General features: G+C 35.7%; 1 protein-coding gene across 2 annotated transcripts in view; it reads left to right on the top strand.

The window, feature by feature from the left end:
• Window positions 1-18,143: 18,143 nt before the first annotated feature.
• LOC129218591 (misshapen-like kinase 1) overlaps window positions 18,144-19,919 on the top strand; it is a 137,183-nt gene continuing 135,407 nt past the window's right edge. Inside the window, exon 1 of one of the 2 annotated variants that reach the window (XM_054852909.1) lies at window positions 18,144-18,319. In XM_054852909.1, coding sequence (XP_054708884.1) covers window positions 18,260-18,319 — 60 coding nt within the window. In that variant the 5' untranslated portion in view covers window positions 18,144-18,259. The remainder of the gene's footprint in view (window positions 18,320-19,919) is intronic. The other variant, XM_054852907.1, reaches the window with a different exon arrangement.

Below are 19,919 nucleotides of genomic sequence, written 5' to 3' on the forward strand. Positions count from 1 at the left end.
ATTAGCGGAGATATCCATTAAAAACTATTAATTATGGCACTTGGATTTCGACATAAAATTCCTATTTTTCGAAGGCTTTCCCCCATTCAAATTATTATTCAGTACTTTATCTCAACTTTCCGCAACAATGTTTTTATTAAAATGTATAGCGTGAAGAAAATCATTGAGATAAAAGATCTGTTGCCATTTTTTTTCTCAAATATGAACAGTTAAAATTCTTGTTTTTGTTTTGAGACTTTTCCTGTAATCACACACAGGGGATTTAAAATGTTTCCTTTTTGGGGGGTTTTTTCCGCAATCTGCCGCAAAATTTTACTGACTTTTTTTTTGTTTTGTTTTAGTTCAAGCCCGAGTGTTGAACTCGCGTCACTTGACATAACTTTTATTTTCGAGGTGGACCGTGCAAAGCCGGGCGACGCAGCTAGTCTTATTGAAAACATGTAAAATATATAAAGAAAAAATAGTAATGTCAGTAAAAATCTAGAAAAAAAAAAAGCATCTTCATCATCGTCCTCATCTTCGAAACTGTACACAGAGACTGAGTTTTTACGTATTTAGCCTAAACAATGCATGCACAACTTGGAACATTGGAGGGTGGCGTTTTCATTGGTATCTGAGATCACAGACTCGCGTAATAACTGTTACTTTGTAGTCACAAAACCATAAGTTACACTATTCCTTCAGACAGGCCCGTGTCCAGGATTTCATAAAGGAAGGGGTTGAAACTTTTTACGTTTGTAACTTACGTTGTCAAAGGAAAACTAACTACGCGTGTTGAATAGTTTATTTTAGTTCGATAACTAGGCTTTTTTTTTCTTTTATACTTTTTTTTTAAAAATGAAATCTTATTTGTACAGTTGAACATTTTGTAAAAGCACACATATTTCTTTTATGCCACCTAATGCTAGTTCCTTTCTTTCTTTTTTTTTCTTTGGTTTTTCCATCAAATAACATTGAACAGGAATTTAATGAAAATAAAAATTTTATTTAAAAGAAATTGCTGTTTCGCATAGAAACATTTTTCTAATGTGTGAAACGACTAATTCATCCAACACTAAAGGTGTACCATAAAAAAACCTGACAGTAAGCAAAGTAACTATTTTCCCTGCCCCTATTTTTTTGGGATGGGGGGGGGCTACGTCATTGTCTAATATTCTTTTAAATAATTTTCCCCTGCATGCTTACAGCATTGCCGGACTCTTCAGCCATTCCTCCGTCGTTAATTTTTTCAAGTACTTAGAAGCGAAGGGGCTGGCTTGGGAATCCCCTTCTTTGGGAAATTGTTAAACATGGGGAAATATTAAAGAGGGTGAATACTGTATCAGAGTTTAACTCTAAACTTAATTAAAACTTAAAATACATTTTAGAAAATTGTTTGATGATTCATTGATTTTTTTCTTTCAATGGGAGGGGTTTAACCCCTAAAACCCTCCCCTTGGACACGGCTCTGCCTTCAGAAGTTTCGGGATGTGACGAAAGCGTTATGCCCCCCCCCCAAAAAAAACAGTCCACCTTCTTTCATAACACATCCCCATTTAATTGAATTCATGGTTTTCTTCAGCCACTTGTACTTGAGGATAAACACAAAGTTAATACATGAAATACACCGCCAGCTCAGTCATTTCCAGCCGAGGACTGTAGTTTCGTGTTTATTAGCAGTCATCAGCCCGGCATAGGAAAGTGACTGAGCTGCAGATGGAAAACCTCTTAAGGAAGCCAAGAGTGCCAAACAAACTGGTAGCTAATATAGAATTAGCGCAGACCAGACGAGTGACCGAAGCAATGGTTCGGTTCAACTCGAAGATTGAAGGCAAGGCATGGTATATTCAGTAAATTACCGGGGCCCCATTAGCCAGAGCTAAAGCAGAAATACATGAAATACACCGCCAGCTCAGTCATTTCCAGCCGAGGACTGCAGTTTCGTGCTTTTTAGCACTCATCAGCCCGGCATAAGAAAGTGACTGACCTACAAAGTTAATGCTGTGAAGCTGTTTCACTAGTGGGGGGAAGAGTTGCTAGGTTTTAAATTAATTTTGAAGAACAAGTTTTGGTAACTTAATTATTTTTATCGTAAAGCGTCTAGAGAATAAAGTGTTCCCTCAAAAAAGATATTTCAGGAACATTTCTGCAATTTGAGCGACCTTTTCTGGATCAAGCTAGAAACTACTGAACTGTGACATCAGAGAAAGCAATTTGATATTTTCCTGCAGCAACTTGAAAGTTCAAGATTTACCTTTTCTGAAGATAGCTGACGTAGAGTCACATCCTGTTCCTGCGTGTAGAAAAAGAGAATCCTACAAGGGACCCAAGGCTTCTTGTATTTTCAATATATTGTCACATTTTTCTTTGTATTAAATGTGTTTGGGAGTAAAAACTACAGTGATGTTTCACAGGGGCAGATCCAGAATTTTTTGTAAGGGGGCCAAATTTCAGTGGTGAGTTAAGTGGAAGAAAAACGAAGTATAATTTGAACTTTCTTTAAAATATCTTAATAACCTATACATGTATTCTAATTAAAAAAAAAAGGTTATCAAGAAAAATATACATAGCAATTTATTCATTGCATAGTTTGCTGTTGGTATTTGAGTTATTTAAATTTTTCAAATGAATAAAATTACACATTTTTTACATTTAATAATAAGTAAAGGAAATGTAAAATAATAATAATAATGACTTTCTCATCACAGGGGGGGTCAGCTGGCTCTTTGACCCTCCCCTGAATCCGCCCTTGATGTTTCAGACATACCTTTTTCACTTAGACTCGAGAGCAGGAACTTTGTTGCAGCATTTTTTGTTCTCTGTTCCTCTTTTCTTTTTTGTTTCCTGTTGTAACTCTTCATAATCTACCACTGGAAATAAAAGAACCTACTACTGCGACGGGTCTGGAGCTGTTCTGTCATGTTTTTATTGCAATTCAGCAAATTAATACATTGGCGTCCTTATCCACAAGTACAACAGTCGTTCCTCTAAGTGGGAAGTATTCCATCATAATTTGAATGAACATTAGCTGTTCTCAGAATTCTGCAAGAAGTTTGTCCTTGCCACTACATTTTCTTCAAAAAACCGTAGTCTCAGACATTTTCTATGTAACCTTTCTTTGTTCCTTCACAATGTTAGTTGGTAATACACCAGTGCATCCATTAAAAACCACTGCTTTACAAAAGAGAAGTTTTTTCTGAAGACACCTGAAGTATTTGAGGCAAATGTCTTTTCATTATATGTCTCACTCGTCCCATGCGAATGCGTGAATAAGACATTCTTCATCTTAAATGGACGAATACACTGTCAAAACAACGGGTGCCTTTGCAAAGCTATTTGACTCCCTGGGGTAAAAACACGGTGCCTCAGGGTGCAATGGGGGGTAGGAAATGTGATCAAGGTGAATGGCGCTAATAAATGTGAAGACGGACCTCCTAAATGCAAGGGTGAAACGTTGGCGCATGCGCTCTCCGCACTGACATCGTTCAACCACAATCAATGACGGACGAAGCAAGTAACTGCGAGATGCACTTCCACATTGAATGAAGTACGAAATTGGATTTAAACTAAACACTTCTGCTATTACTCTTCAAAATCTAGCGTAAGTACAGGCATTTGATCATACTGTAGCTTTTAAGGTTTTCGAATATATTGAAAAGTGTTTCAAAGTGCGTTAATTCTTCAGTTTGCCGTTATGTACATGTCTTGCTATTTCTATCATGCATAAATTTTATCTAAAAATATCTATTAGCACTGGATAAGTCATATTTAATAATCAAAACGCTTAAATTAGACGATATTTGAAAAGTTAGTTCAACTATTAATTTTGAATATATGTGGTTTTACTTGCTTGTGTTGTCAGGAATCCTGTGGATTTTTAACTATAGGAGATTTATTGTTAACAATGTGATGCAATCAGTAAGTGAACAGAAATTCTAACGGTGCTGCATATAAAGAAAACAGACCTCTAGAAGAGCTCGAAAAATAAAAGGCGGTTTGAAAAAATTATTTCTTCGTCTCGATTTTTTTTTTTTTTTTTTTTAATTTATTATCTCGTGTAGTCAGCGCAATTGCTTGAAGCGAATGAGTGAGCTTGTTTCGTCACTTTAGTTAGAACGAAAAGATCGTTAAAATTTGTTTTGGCTTTTATCTGTCATTGAAAAAAAAGTGCTTATTTATCTTCTATAAGTGTAGTCAAAGGTGGAAGCAGAAAAACGTACGTATTAATATGTTAATCTTGATTAAAATTTTGAACGTTTATGAAACGATTTTATTGTTCCATGACATCAATGTAAGTGAATATTTACGTTTGTTCCTGTAATTGATTTACAAATATCTACGCTCTTAATTTTCCGTACGATTGTGCTGTAGTAAATGCAAATAATAAATTACTGAGCAATCCGAGTTGATGTACGAAAATTAGTGCACAAAATTAAAGTCATGAACACTTCTAAACTATGTTGGAAAGTTAAAATGTGATCAAATGCCTTAAAGTACAAGTTTTAATCATTTTCAGAATTATTCAATGTGGAAAATGTACTAAGACTTAGTTTTATTATAGCTCAAAACAATAAATAATAATGTACACAGTTTCGATTTCGATTTCGAGTCACAACTGACTACAACTGTATTTATGTCGAAGACTGCATACTAAGTGCCTTGCCTCCATTATTTTTTATACCGATAGATGGCAGCACCATCACCGGATCGAACAGTTAATGAGAATTTAGAACTAGTCCAGGAGCTAATAGCTACCTGGTGCTAGCACCCCCAGAGGTATCGTTTCACTTGGAGGACATTGAGACCACGAGCCTATTTAACGTCGCCCAGTCCCCTTTAATGACGACGGTGGATCTTCGACCATCGAGGTTCTAACTCAGGACCCTCCGGTCCCGAATCCGACACTCTACCGATCGGGCTACCACGGCCCATGTACACAGTTGTATCCCAAAATGCACACAACACGGGCGGGGGGGGGCGGTCAACAGCGGGAAAGAGATAGAGTGCCAAGTTCTGCCATAGGATTCCATTTTTTACCGCTATGCACGCTGGGTGAAGGGTACCAGTTTTTCACTCGTGTTAAGGGTGCAATTTCAGCACCATATAAGGTGCTGCTGGTGAACAAGCTTTTCACCCTTGAAAGGTGACAAATGCCACCTGTAGTTTTAACAGTGTAGTTTGGTGGCGGCTTAACACAAGGCTCTACTGATTAAATGATAACTACCACACTTGTTTTTTTTTTTTTTTTTTTACCTTTTCTCACTGAAACCCGACCAAAAAGAGAGGTTAATTCATATTTGAGATGATCTCGTGTATTATCGTTTGATTTCAGACCTGCAGCCATCCTTGCGAAAAGCTGTGGAACACGGAACAGAACACTCATTTCTTAATAATAACCCTTTTTTTCTTCTGAAGTATAACTTCCTCAAAAGAAATTCCTAAAATCGTGAGCAGTAACTTTTCGGCGACATTTTTTCCAATGTCACATAAGTATACTGCCGTGTGCAGGTAAAGGGCAGTAACTGCAAATTTTTCATTTTTTCATTTTTTTTTTTTTTTTTCATTTTTGTCATCTATTTTACGTTATCTTTAGTGTACAAGCTCGTTTATTTGGTTTCCGCTGAAAAAAAGGGGCCAAAAAGACGTCTAATTCCAACCTTTCCCCATAGTTAGTGTTGAATCTAAAACGCGTTTCTTCAAATATCTCGAAAACTCATTTCTGCAGATACTGCCGTTTACCTGCACACGGCAGTATACGGAAATGTAATCAAAAAAAAAAAACTCTTGAGTAGCTATTTGCTATCTAAAATGCACAAAAAATTCGATTTTGAAATAACAATGAACGATATTAAAAATAATAGTTTTGAACCATATATTTATATAAGCTATTATATATAAGCTATTTTCCAGTTATAATTTTAAAAAAAAAATCGTATCTAAAAGAGCAGAGGGTTTTTTTTTTTTCCTTCTTTGGCGGAATGTTTCGACGTTGCATAATTTTTCGATACCATATTTTTGTGTAGGTTTTTTTTTTTTTTTTTGCAACAAATAAATAAATAAAAATTTTAAAAAAAATCTCATTTTTTAACAAGCTTTTAAAAAGAATATCTTTGAAATGTTGATAAAAATATTTTAAACTATTAAAAATATTGTTATAATTTTTACAAGTTAAAAAAAAAATAGAAATTAATAAATAAAAAGGACAGGGGCACTCGAAATAACAGATACAGATGAGTTAGTTGGATGGTATGGGGTTTGAATCAGCACAGGCGGACTTGAGGACCTACATATCATTCGGAACGGCACTTGGACGGGCCGAAGGTATGCAGACGAGATACTGCGACCTCGTGTCATTTCTTTGTTTTCCAGGGTGACATTGCCCGACCGCATACAGCTTGTCTGGTGGAGAACATGCTTGAAGCTGAAACAATACAGCGTATGGAATACCCAGCGTGCTCTCCTGACTTGAATCCAATCGAGCATGTTTGGGACATTCTCAGATAACGCACTGCTACGCAATCAACGCCGCTTGTTACTGTTCGAGGCGTGGAGATTGCACTTCTTGAGGAATGGAACAGTATTCCCCAAAGTCACATCGATAACCTCATCGCATCCATAGCAAACAGGTGTGCAGTAGTTGTTAAACAATGTTTTATCTTAGTTTTAAGTTTATTGAAAGAAAAAAAATAATTGGAAAAATAATGAATTGATTTACTTTGGAAGACTTGTAGTAGTTGCGAGGATTGACCACTCGCCGTGAGCCAGTACGACACGCGTGTGTGTGTGAACGTGTATGTGATACGCGACCCTGGAATGAAAAAAAAAATGGCTATGCCCCGACGCACTCCTCCCTCACCCCTTCTAAGTCCTGGGTCTCAACAGCACTGCAGGAGGGGGGGGGGGGCTTATGGGACGCATTACACACGCTTCGCAGAACGAGCAAATCAGCAACCAGCTTGCAATAATTGGGCGTGAATGTGAAACAGGTTTGATCGTTAGAAATAGGTTGGGAATGCGTTTAGTCCGATATAGGTTGGTTTTAAACGCTCGTGAAAACGCGTATGAAAAAACCAATATCTAACCAAACGTTTTTCCAACCATTGCGATGCATTTTCAACCTTTCTCCAACGTGAATCCGATGGTTTGTGCTACCTGGGTTCACCCCAAAAGCCAACCAATGCCCACTACTACTCCGCAGCCCTGACAAAGCCAGTCTAGAGGGAAAATGATTCCAAATTCTAGAATTTCGGAATTTCAAAGATTCCAACTCTTATCTCCTAACCCAAAATTGGTCCGACACTGCAACCTCAATTACAAGTAAACCATCACCTGCTTATAAAAATTTTTTCATGCTACGGTGCCCAGAAACATCACTTGTAGGTCCATTTCCAGGGCTAGCAGGCCCCTTGTGAGGCAGTTTCAGAGTTTTTGCCCCTTCTCAGGGCCGTCCAAAGAGGGGGACGAACGGGGCATCCGCGCCGGGCGGAAGCGAAGATGAGAGCGCGCCGTAAACTGAGCTTTTGCTGCATTAAAATGTATTTTTTTTACACTTTTACTAAGTATTTTACATAACTATTTGGGCCGTGGTAGCCCGATCGGTAGAGTGTCGGATTTGGGGCCGGAGGGTCCTGAGTTCGAACCTCGATGGTCAAAGATCCACCGTCGTCATTAAAGGGGACTGGGCGACGTTAAATAGGCTCGCGGTCTCAATGTCCTCCAAGTGAAACGATACCTCTGGAGGTGCTAGCACCAGGTAGCTATTAGCTCCTGGTCTAGTTCTAAATTCTCTTTAACTGTTCGATCCGGTGATGGTACTGCCATCTATCGGTATAAAAAATAATGGAGGCAAGGCACTTAGTATGCAGTCCTCGACATAAATACAGTTGTAGTCAGTTGTGACTCGGAATCACATAACTATTTCTTAAAATACTAACACATTCCATTTCTGTTTTTTTTGGTAAAAGGAAAGACAACATGGTCAGTCTCTTCGGACGGCCCTGCTCCTGCTTCCTTACTCTCTGTGCGGCCTTATTCAGGCCTGGATCTACGTATTCGCAGACCCTGCAGTGTGTGTGTGAGGGGGGGGGGCATGCCACTAAAAGGGCCCACGGCGATTAGTGACATAGAAATGTAGTAGGCAGTTAGCGGCCCCGCTGATTTTTTGCAGGGGGTCCCAAATTTATAGATCCGGGCCTTGCTCTAGTCATACTATTTTCTTTCATTGCTCGCATTACAGTACATTTGGACATAATTAGTTTTATAATTTTATATTTTGATAAAATTTCTTTTTTTTTTTGAAGCAACACTTATCTCAGAGTAACAAGAAATTAGTTTACATATTACGATGAAAAAACAACTGACTTGCTTTAATAGCAAAGAAGACATGCTACAATCAAACCTGTTTAAACGAAATCAAAGACACCTTTTATGACCTAGATGAACTAAAATAAGTAAAATCGAGTAAAAATATGTTTAGTTGAAGTAAAGAGAATTTATTTCTGCACACAATGTATATCAGCATTTCAAAACTGAATGCATCTTATCAATGCGATTATTTGTTTTTATTCTCGAAATTAGTTTTAACTTTTGCACTTGAAATTTAACATAGCCCAAACTAATAAAACAAAAACTATCATTTTTTGCCTCATAAGTAAATATACAGTCGGCTCCCGTACAACGCGATTCGACTAACGCGAAATGGCTATAACGCGATTTTTCGCCAGTAAAGTATTTTTGACCTAACGCGAATTAATCGCCAGCGACACGAAAATGTTCCGAAGGGAATCGTGGTGCGTAAGTATCGTCTTTGTTATTTACTAATAAAAATATTTTTTCGCAAATGAACCTTCATTCCTTTAGCATCACTGACAGCTGAAGTTCCCACAGCGTACTAGTCTGAGCATAGCTTTGTTAGTGCATACAAATAACTCTACTCCTCATTTTCCATTTATTATTTTCATTCTAAATGCGAAGGTTGATGAAATGTAACGACACCTAAGACCGTTGTTTTACCTAAAGTAAGGTAACACGACAATTGGGTATGAGTGACTCTTTCATATGCGCAATTAAAAATCAAGAAAAGGAAATGCGTAAGAGTTTGCATTGTAGTGTTTAAGCAAAACGCGAAAATGATAAAATAGAAGCTACTTTTGCATTGTAAATTAAAGAAACCTGGAAGAGGGCGTTGCCATAGATGGAAGCGTTAGAAAAGAATTAGCGATGCAACTGTATTTAAAATATATATTCGAATAACTGTTTGATCACGCAGCATAAATCATCATCATCTTCATTTTTTTAAAGTACGAATATCATTACTGGATCTACTCTACAGTACAATATAGAGCATTGTTTCATTAGTATACTGTACGTGCCGTACTAGTTTATTCTATGTCCCTCTTTCTCATTGATCATTGATTTTGCCTCCTAACAATATTTTATGTTGAATAAAACAGCTTTTTTAAAAAAATAAAATAAAAATTCCGTTCTTGCTGTAAGAAATGGTAATGCATAGTTAAGAAATGGTAATGCATAGTTAAGAAATGGTTTAAAACAGTTTGAGGTGGGGTTCAAAAGTGTGTTAAATAATTGGGTATGTTTGTAAAGTTTTTATGCATACCTTTCTCCAGAACGCGATATTTCGACTCACGCGAGGGGTCTGAACGCATCCCTCGCGTAAGTCGGGACTCGATTGTATAGCACTTACTTATTACTTGTGGAAATGTATTCAACTTAGGGAAACTAACATATTCAAAACAGTTATTACAGTAGGCAATTTAAATTGATAATTCCCTCAGTATAATTCAGTTGCTGTTGTGAGAAAAATATTGGAAAATCTTTGATCTTTGTCAGAGATTCATTCTCGTCAGATTATTATCAAATTTTTCTTTTGCTTTAAACATCAAAGACATTATGCGTTTTATTCAAAACAAATACAAACAAATAGAACATACATGAGGATCATATGACGCTATTCTTAAACGGCAACATTATTTATTCAATTTGCTTTTTTTTTCCAATTGAAGAGGTAGAAATTGAAAAAAATGTAGGTCAGAAAATATAATCCAAAGTCCATAACGCGAGATTCACCATCAAAACAAATATTGCATCATCACGATTTTCACCCCTCTCTGGAAAGTAATACTCTGGTTGATATTCAAGTACTTGCGATTATCATCGACCAGTATCTCCTGCCCCAACTTTGAACTTGCGATTGTCCTAAATGTTTCACTTGAATTCGACATCCAACAGCGACTGCAAATCTGGTCGATTGCGATTGTCTTTTTTGCGATTGTGTAGTGTTTCACTTGAATCCGGCCGTAAGTTGAGCGCTAAAGTACTGCACCCCAAGTGGTCAACTTACACAGATTTCACTTTATCACTAAATGAAAAAATGCTCCTCATCGAGTTCTGAAAATATAATAGTAATAACACAGTCAAAATTATCAACTGTTGTTATCCGAGCCGCTATCAGAAAGGAAAACTTTGCACACTGAGAACAGTGGTGTTCCCATAGGGTATATACTCCATATACGCCGTATACTCTCAAACATTTTTTAGGCACATAGCGTATACCCTCAAGCTTCAAAAATTTTCAGATACTGTCAGCCCCGCTTGATCGGGTAACGGATAAACGAATGCCTCGCTTATACGAACAAAACCTCCCGGAACCGAATATTTCCGCTTAGACTCAATGTTAAAGATCCCCGCTTAATCGAATAATTTCCCCGGATAATCGTATAATAGTTATCAGCTTTCAGCTTCAGTTAAAAATGTTTATATGCTGTCAGGCCCGCTTAATCGGGTAACGGATAAACGAATACCTCGCTTATACGAACAAAACCTCCCGGAACCGAATGTTTCCCCTTAGACGCAATGTTAAAGATCCCCGCTTAATCGAATAATTTCCCCGGATAATCGTATAATAGTTATCAGCTTTCGCAAACATTTTTCTCAGAAGTTTTTTGAACTAATTAGAAATAGTTGAAAAAAGACGACTGTTGACGTAAAAATATAAAACAATATTTTTTACCCTCAACGAACTTGGAAAAAGTTCTATTTTTCATTAAAACATTTCCTCCATTCTAATTTCTTTTGTCGTTGCTACTACAAAAAGCAATAAACAGCGCAGTCGATATCTAAATTAAATGACACAAAGAAATATACACATTTCAGACAATAATAAATTGAAAAATATTGAATGTAAAACACGGCAGACGAGAAGGGAGAAAAGAGCTTGAAAAAATGTTCGCAAAAGACCTTGGAGCAAGCAATCTACTATTACAGAATTTGTTTCCAAAAACTTTGTACTGAAATAAGGTGCTGAGACAAACATTTCATAACTCAGGATGAAAGTTACTTTTTATAATTTTCATACGTACTATATTATATGAATAAATTAGTAAACTGCTTTGTTGTTTACTTAGCTTATTTCTATAACTTTTTACTAATATCATTACTTATTTCCTTTATGAAGCTTTTGATTTATATTATCGTTTTATCAAATACCCCGCTTAATCGAATAATATTTCTTGGAACCGATATTCGATTAAGCAGGGCCGACAATAATGACATATTACGTATATGATCGCATACACATATTGTGCGTAATAGATTACTAGGAGTATACCCTCAGAAAAATAGATGGGAACATCACCGACCGAGAATAATTTGCACAAGCCAAAAATCTCATTTTTGAAATTGATTAAAATAAGCAAATAAAATAAATATCTCTTTCAGTATTCTGAAAATTATTTTATTTATGAAATCCTTGTGCAATTTTAACTTTTCATGCATACAACCAACTGCACCATGGTGTGATAAGATGATAGGACAGATGCCATTCTAATTTTAAAATTAATCTTTGAATTTCAGGGGGGGGGAGGGTTTGGCGGAAGGGAATGCTTGTTTGATGAACTCGGAATATCTTCTATTTATTTTTTAGCCTGGCTTAATTGTGCACATGTTATGTATCAAATATGTACAGTTAAAAAAAAAAAAAAAAAAAACAGCTGTTAACCACTACCGCGAAACACGGGAAAGCACACTGTTTTTCAAATTCAGAATTTCTTACTTTTATTTTTTAGCGTGGCTCAAAAAAAGATAAAAAAATAAATCAGCGCTGTCTAAGACATGTTTTCTAAAAAAAAAGAAAAAACTTTCAGCATTTACGGAAACCACTTCAATTCTTTAACAATTAAAAACATGATAGGAAATAACAGAAGATTCAACGGAAATAAATACAGTCCGACCTCATACATCGAAGTAGCAAATTGTCGGAAAAAATTCGATTTATAGAAATTTCGATCTATAGAAACGATCTTATTTTATCCTAAAAGTCTCCTAAAACATAAAAATGAAAGCTAATTTACGTGTATGAAACCAAATTTCAAATTAGTACGAGCATCGGATTAAATAAAAGTTAATAGTTAAAAAAAATAACAGAAATTACATTTTTGCACCTTCATACATAAATGTTCATTCTTCTTCAATTCACTTTGATCCGCAACATTAGGGAATTTTCGTTTTCACAATGTAATCGATACAGAAGTAAAAAATGAATCTACTTAACTTGAATGATTTTTACTGCAGCTATAAAGACTAGGAATGATAATCAACAGACAAAAGGGAGAACTTGAAACTGATTTTACAATGTTACGGTTCCACGTTATGATAACTTGGTAATTTACTCGTCCATCGTATGATAATTTTGCTCGGGAAAATGTTCTTAAAATTGGAGTAGAAAAAGAACAAAAACGAATTTTTGAAAAATTGCTTCGAGGTGCACACCCCACGCTTACAAACTAACTTTGTGCCAAATTTCCTGAAAATCGGCCGAACGGTCTAGGCGCTATGCGCGTCACAGAGATCCAGACAACCAGACGTCCTCCAGACATCCAGACAGAGAGACTTTCAGCTTTATTATTAGTAAAGACTATTTCCCAACTTTAGTGGCAATGGGGTTGTTTCCAAAATTAAAAGTTTTTTTTTTTTTTTTTCCTGAAAGAGCATGCTTAAAAACATTCGCATCTCCAATAACCTATAGGGGACGCTGCAATCACTGTCTAAGGATGAAAAAAGGTAAAACAAACAGATGCCGTAACTTATAACCCGCTTTGACGCTTAGTGAATGATAGTAATTTTTGATCGTGTTTGTGGAAAGCTTTCTTTTCTATTCTTCTGAAATTACATTACACAACAAACTGGCTGAAGCCTGTAATTTACCCCAAAGAAAACACGTGGAATGGAATGTTTTACCTCTTTCTTTAGTATTGTTAATCACCGCAAGGTAGCGTATTCGAGCTCTGGAGATGCGAATTGGATCTGACCGTTTTTTAAATAATTTGACTAAGTTTAATAATTTTAAAAATTTATTTTAATCGGTGCGCTTTTATTATGTACGCTTCTGCCGATGACATCACAAATGATGAAATGTCATTCACTGTTGCCATTCGTAGAGCGTAATATTTAATTCGCTTCTTGATTACAATAACGTGAAAACGCAGTACACAGATGCGCCTAAGTACATCATTTGTGACGTCATAAAGACCACGTCTTATTTTCAAAATCGGACGTGTCAAAAAATTCGTTAAAAATTAAGCGTCTGGAAAATGAAAGTTTTTTCTCGCTTCATGTTATTTTTATTTTTTGCTTATTCTATCAATTTCAATGACTAAAAATAGTACTTTTGACTGAAGGAAACAACCCCATTTTGAGTAATTTCTGCGGAATATGTATACACGGCCTGATTACCGCACAGGCCTACTAGGCCTGGGCCAGGGGCCCTCTCTTCCTAAGGGGCCCAAAATTACTTAAAGAATTTTGCATAACATTACAACTATACAAGAAAATAATCACATTTTTAAAATAATAGCCTTTAGGGGGCCTCAAAATTATTGTGGACCTTGGGCCTCACTTTTAGTTAGTCGGGCTCTGCATGTATAATCGCCAGATTAATCTCATTCTACTGCTGCACATACACTCAGGAGCGGGAAATTTCATGATTTACTTGCCACTTCCCCTAATGTGGCTAGTGTATTTTAAGTGAATTGGTTTATATTTTTGCAAATTTCACATCGAGATATAAATCGCAATCACTGTACTTGGCTATATATTTTTTAAATTAATAATTTAATAAAGAAATACATAAATAAAAATGGCATTTCGAATTTTTTTCCATTTTAAAATGCGGTAATTTTCACTGATTTTTCAAACAAAATAACTTCTACATTTAAACGGGGTACTTATATTAAAACAGCATTGAAAAATATATCACGTAAATAATTTCAAAAACTTATCGAATAGAACTCGAAAAAAGGAAAAAACTGTTCTTTTTAGAACGAGTTTCGTCGATGTCACAGAAATACAAGACCAACACACAAAACGACAAAGAATGAATGGTCATTAGTAGGGATTCAGTAGTTTTATTGCCTGCCATTGAGGCAAAGCGGAGGAGCGGAGAAGCAGCAGACAAGACCCTAAAGACCCTGGGGAAGAAGAGAAAGTGGTCCCTCAAAGTGGGAGAAAAATGGGTGTGGTCTGGTGAAAGGCGTGTTTTTCGCAGTTTTTCACGATTTTTCGAAAACAAGGCTTTACTACGTGGAGAATATCAATAGAACAAATTGTCTCAGAAATAAACTTAAAATATGTTTTTAAAGAGAAATGTTCAATCTCTTGCGCTCCTTTTTCCGTTTTTTCAAATCATTTTTCAAACGTGTGAAAATAGTCGTTTAAAGTTTTAAAATGTTATTAAAAAAATTTCAAAATAACCACAGAAAAAATAAAGAAGCACATCTCTAGTTCTGTGTCATAGCCATCGTTTAAAACAAACCGCATGAAAATATTCCAGTAATTTCTCGTGTTATGCTTTGAATAGGTAGCAGATTTTCCCGTAGAGAAAGCATTAGCGTCGAAAACCAAGATGGACGGTATAGAAGAGCCTTAAGTGAACATAATTTTCCCCCCTAACCTTCATTTTTAATGAGACAAAGAGTCTAAAAGTGGGGAAAAAAAATGTACGGATGTCTCGAAAAAATTCGATATATAGAGTTTTTTTCGATGTATAGAAACAATTTTTCTATGTAATGAACACAGAAATTTGCTAAGATTTCGACACATAGAAAATTTTTATAGGTAGAAGTTCGATATATGGAGGTTTATAAACAAACAAGAGTACACAACCTTTCAAAACACTGAACCGGTTACGATATTTTGCTACGCTTCCCGTTTTCCAACCTCGTGTAATAAATGAGTAAGGATTTTCCTCTATTTTGTGACGTCACATGTCTGCCATAAGCGGGATTCGTGTAAAAGGGGTCTCATAGGTTGATATTCAAGTACTTGCGATTATCGTCGACCAGTATCCATATCCCCACGATTGTCCGAAATGTTTCACTTATTAAATTCGACATCGAACAGCGATTGCAAATCTGATCGGTTGCGATTGTCTCGTTTGCGATTGCATAGTGTTTCACTTGAAAACGGGCCGTAATCGTAACGTTTGTGACTTTTCCATCACGAAAGTTACGCTTTGATTGGAGTGTTGTTCACTACTGAACTAGAAATGAAAACTACGTTTTCATATAGGGGTCATTCCATGTCAAGTGATCCAAAGTTTTTTCCCTCACCTTTTTGTATTTCTTTGAAATTTGGCTCATCGATTGTACCCTTTGAGGTAATCAAAAGTCAAAATTTTTAGATTTTTATCTCTATTATTTTTTTATTTATGACACTTTGATTTTTCGAAAAACCCGCTTTTTTTCATGGATGCTTGAACATAAAATGGACGATAACTCAGCACCAAATATAGATAGAAAGATTTGGTAAAAAGCATTTTAAAGTACATTAGTTGCTGTTTAATGGGATATGCAACATGACTAATTTCAAAAAAATTTTAATTTAAAAAAATGAAATTTAAATTTTAAATTTATATTTCTCAGAAAAGGTATAATGAATTTTTTTTAAAAAATTCTCAAAAATTTGTGTGTATTTTATCTTTATTTGTGCAAATTTTCAAGTTGGGATCTCAATGGGATCATATTTTTATGAATTTTTAAATAAAATTTGACTTATGAAATAATGACATTTTTCAGATTCTAACTAGTTAAATATGGGGTTCTTTTACTGGGGATGGTCTAGTAAGTAGTAATTGATCATGAGTATGCTTGAAATGAACTGACATGATTTTGTAGATTAGTACCCCCCCCCCCCTCTCCGCCACACAACCACTTTTTATCTTTTTTTTTTTCCAAACTGTATTTAAAAAAAAGCCGGCACGTAAGAGTTATAACCATAATAAACTGGGACGCACGCTGCTAAACATCAGTAGTGACTAAACCTTATACATGGGGGGGGGGGGTCATAAAAAATAAAAGTCAGAAAAACTGAACTCATTTGCAGCTTTTTTTTCTTTCGGAAAGTGAGACGGTAGGGGGAGGGGGGCAATCTGGAATGAAACATAACAACATGGAAGGTTATGCTCAAATTAGCAAAATTTGTTTGATATATAACTGCATTTAATATATGTATAAATAGATCTTTCTGCATTGCTCTCGTTTACAAGTGAAATTAAAAGAAAACTAGCATTAAAGAAAAGAAAAAACAGCTGCACTCCAAATGTTGTTGAAAGACAGTTTTATGTGGACAGACATATGACCTGATACTTAGATTTATTTTTAGTTTGGTGTAAAAAGAATGAAACAACACGGGGGGAAACACTCCTATTTTGCTGTGATCTTGGGGAAAACTATTTCTTTCCTCCATCCAAATTTGAAAGTTGGTGCAGAGGTAAGGGACGAAATGAATCATAACTTTCCTTATCAGATAGTGAAATAATCAAGTACACTTTGTGAAGTTCGGACTGAAAAAGAAACACTTGGTCTGAAAAAAAAAAGCATCAGGTGAAGCGTGATACTAGTATAGTGTTAATCGTATGTGTGAGTGAATGTGAGGGGGGGGGGGGTAATGTACTTTGTCTTGCTTTAAAGAAGAACATTTACCAACTTTTAATATGTTTTCTATTCATTTTGTTTTATTCTATTTATTTATTACAATTTAAAAATAGTTTTGGAAAAAAATAATAAAAGTGGTGGCCCGGGGGAAGGGGTCTTTTTCTTACTTTAAAGAAGAATATTTACCAATTTTTAATAAGTTTACTATTCATTTTGGTTTTTTATTCATTTATTTTTTTTTTACATTTTGAAAATAGTTTTGAAAAAAAAAAAATAAATAAAATAAATAAAAGTGGTGGTGCGGGGGGGGGGGGGGGGGGGGTGCTTGCCAATTTACAAATTCACGTCAGCTCATTTCAAGCATAGTTATGATCAATTACTACTTACTAGACCATCCCCAGTGAGAGAACCCCATATTTAACTAGTTGGAATCTGAAAAATGTCATTATTTCATAAGTCAAATTTTATTTAAAAATTCATAAAAATATGATCCCATTGAGATCCCAACTTGAAACTTTGCACAAATGAAAATAAAATACACACAAATTTTTGAGAATTTTTTAAAAAAAATTCATTATACCTTTTTTGAAAAATTTAAATTTTAAACTTAAATTTCATTTTTTAAAAATTAAATTTTTTTTGAAATTAGTCATGTTGCATATCCCATTAAACAGCAACTAATGTACTTTAAAATGCTTTTTACCAAATCTTTCTATCTATATTTGATGCTGAGTTATCGTCCATTTTATGTTCAAGCATCCATGAAAAAAAGCGGGTTTTTCGAAAAATCAAAGTGTCATAAATAAAAAAATAATAGAGATAAAAATCTAAAAATTTGGACTTTTGATTACCTCAAAGGGTACAATCGATGAGCCAAATTTCAAAGAAATACAAAAGGGTGAGGGAAAAAATTTCCCAAATTTTGGATCACTTGACATGGAATGACCCATAGGGACTCTAGTGACCACGAGCGTTCGGAAACACAGCTCTTCCACCAGGATCTCCAGAGAAATTGTAGATACGTCATAGCGACAACGGTCTCATGCGGTGTGGTGTAATCGGTGGATTATTTCCGAACGCAGCCTTGAGGAAAAAGTTTAAAGGGTACAGTGTTGACGGTAACTGTAATCGAATATTTGACAAGAGTTGTTTTCTCTACTGTTGCTTTCTTGAACAACTATGCCCGACGCTTAACAATGAGTGCTTTTTGTAGGGTTGCAAATCTACAAAGGTAACTTCACACTTTGTACAGCGGCTCTCATTTCGAACACACTTTTATGTACTGCACAAGAAATCGAACGTTCATTTATATTCTATTCAAGACGGAGTAAGGTATGGCAGTCACACAAAGTGTCAACTGCAGTTTAGATGATATAGACTTGAATAGTTTAAAGGTGAGTTAATTTAGCGTAATAATTCTTCACCAGTGCTTTATTTGTTCTCAGAAACTCTGGTTGTTGCTCGAGATAGTGTTTTTATTTTCTGCGTCAGAGAACTCTTTCCGTGCAGCCAACTCAAACTTAAAAGAACATCTGTAGACATTTTTAATCGTTTTATTTTTCTTTATGACTGACGATACCTTCGAAACAAGAATTCAGTTGTTTCTCAATCACGTTATATTATTATTTACTTTCGGTCAGAGATTTTCAAAGACTCTATTTTTTACTCGGATGTTTTTCCACTGTATAATTTTTCCACTCAATTGTATGTTTCCGATTTGCGTGCCATCTTTTCATTGCTCGACTCATAATTTTTTGTCTCATTAAAAATCTTTGCATAAATTTATGCATATTTATTAAGATTCGAAACATTTATTACTGCTCACAAAATGTTGTTTGTTTTGCTATTTATTTAAGTTCTGTCTTTATATGTAATATGCGTATTGAATATGTTTATACATCATTTGAAATTTAATCAAATGATATTCTTTTTGTTTCTTCTTGTAATCCATATTTTTTTTACACCTTTCCGTATTTCAAGTTTACCTCTCATTTAGCCCTCCTTCACATGAGGCAACTCCATAGAATAGACTGCCCAGCCCATCTATGGGGGGGAGGGGGGGCAGATGTTAGGAAATGTAAAAAAGTAGAGATCTTAAAAATTTTGTTACTGTAAAACATTGTATGTCTTATTCAGTAAATTACCGCCCAATAGCCAGGGCTAAAGCAGAAATACATGAAATACACCGCCAGCTCAGTCATTTCCAGCCGAGGACTGCAGTTTCGTGCTTATTAGCACTCAGCAGCCCGGCCGGTAATTTACTGAATATACCTTGCCTTGCGTTCAATTTTCGAGTTGAACCGAACCATTGGTTCGGTCACTCGTTTGGTCTGCTAATTCCATATTAGCTACCAGTTTGTTTGGCACTCTTGGCTTCCTTAAGAGGTTTTCCATCTCCAGCTCAGTCACTTTCCTATGCCGGGCTGATGAGTGCTAATAAGCACGAAACTGCAGTCCTCGGCTGGAAATAACTGAGCTGGCGGTGTATTTCTGCTTTAGCCCTGGCTAATGGGCGGTAATTTACTGAATATACCTTGCCTCGCGTTCAATCTTTGAGTTGTACCGAACCATTGCTTCGGTCACTCGTCTGGTCTGCTAATCTATATTAGCTACCAGTTTGTTTCGCACTCTTGGCATCCTTAAGAGGTTTTCCATTTCCAGCTTAGTCACTTTCCTATGCCGGGCTGATGAGTGCTAATAAGCACAAAACTGCAGTCCTCGGCTGGAAATGACTGAGCTGGCGGTGTATTTCATGTCTTGTATGTCTTTTTCATTTATGCTTAATTTTTATAAGAAGTCTCGATCGATGGGTTGAAACGAGCCAATTATTTAAAAGGAGGATCACCGAAGTGTTGGTGCCAGACAATAGATGATTTGAAACTGCTTTACAATGACCCATACTCCTAGATGAAAAAGACTTTTGAAGCTCGACTGGCGTATTTTTATATTTTATTAATCTCATAAGGAGTTTTTAAATGAAAAAGTGCCGAACGA

The sequence above is a fragment of the Uloborus diversus genome, chromosome 3 (genome assembly GCF_026930045.1).
Source record: "Uloborus diversus isolate 005 chromosome 3, Udiv.v.3.1, whole genome shotgun sequence".
NCBI lineage: Eukaryota > Metazoa > Arthropoda > Arachnida > Araneae > Uloboridae > Uloborus > Uloborus diversus.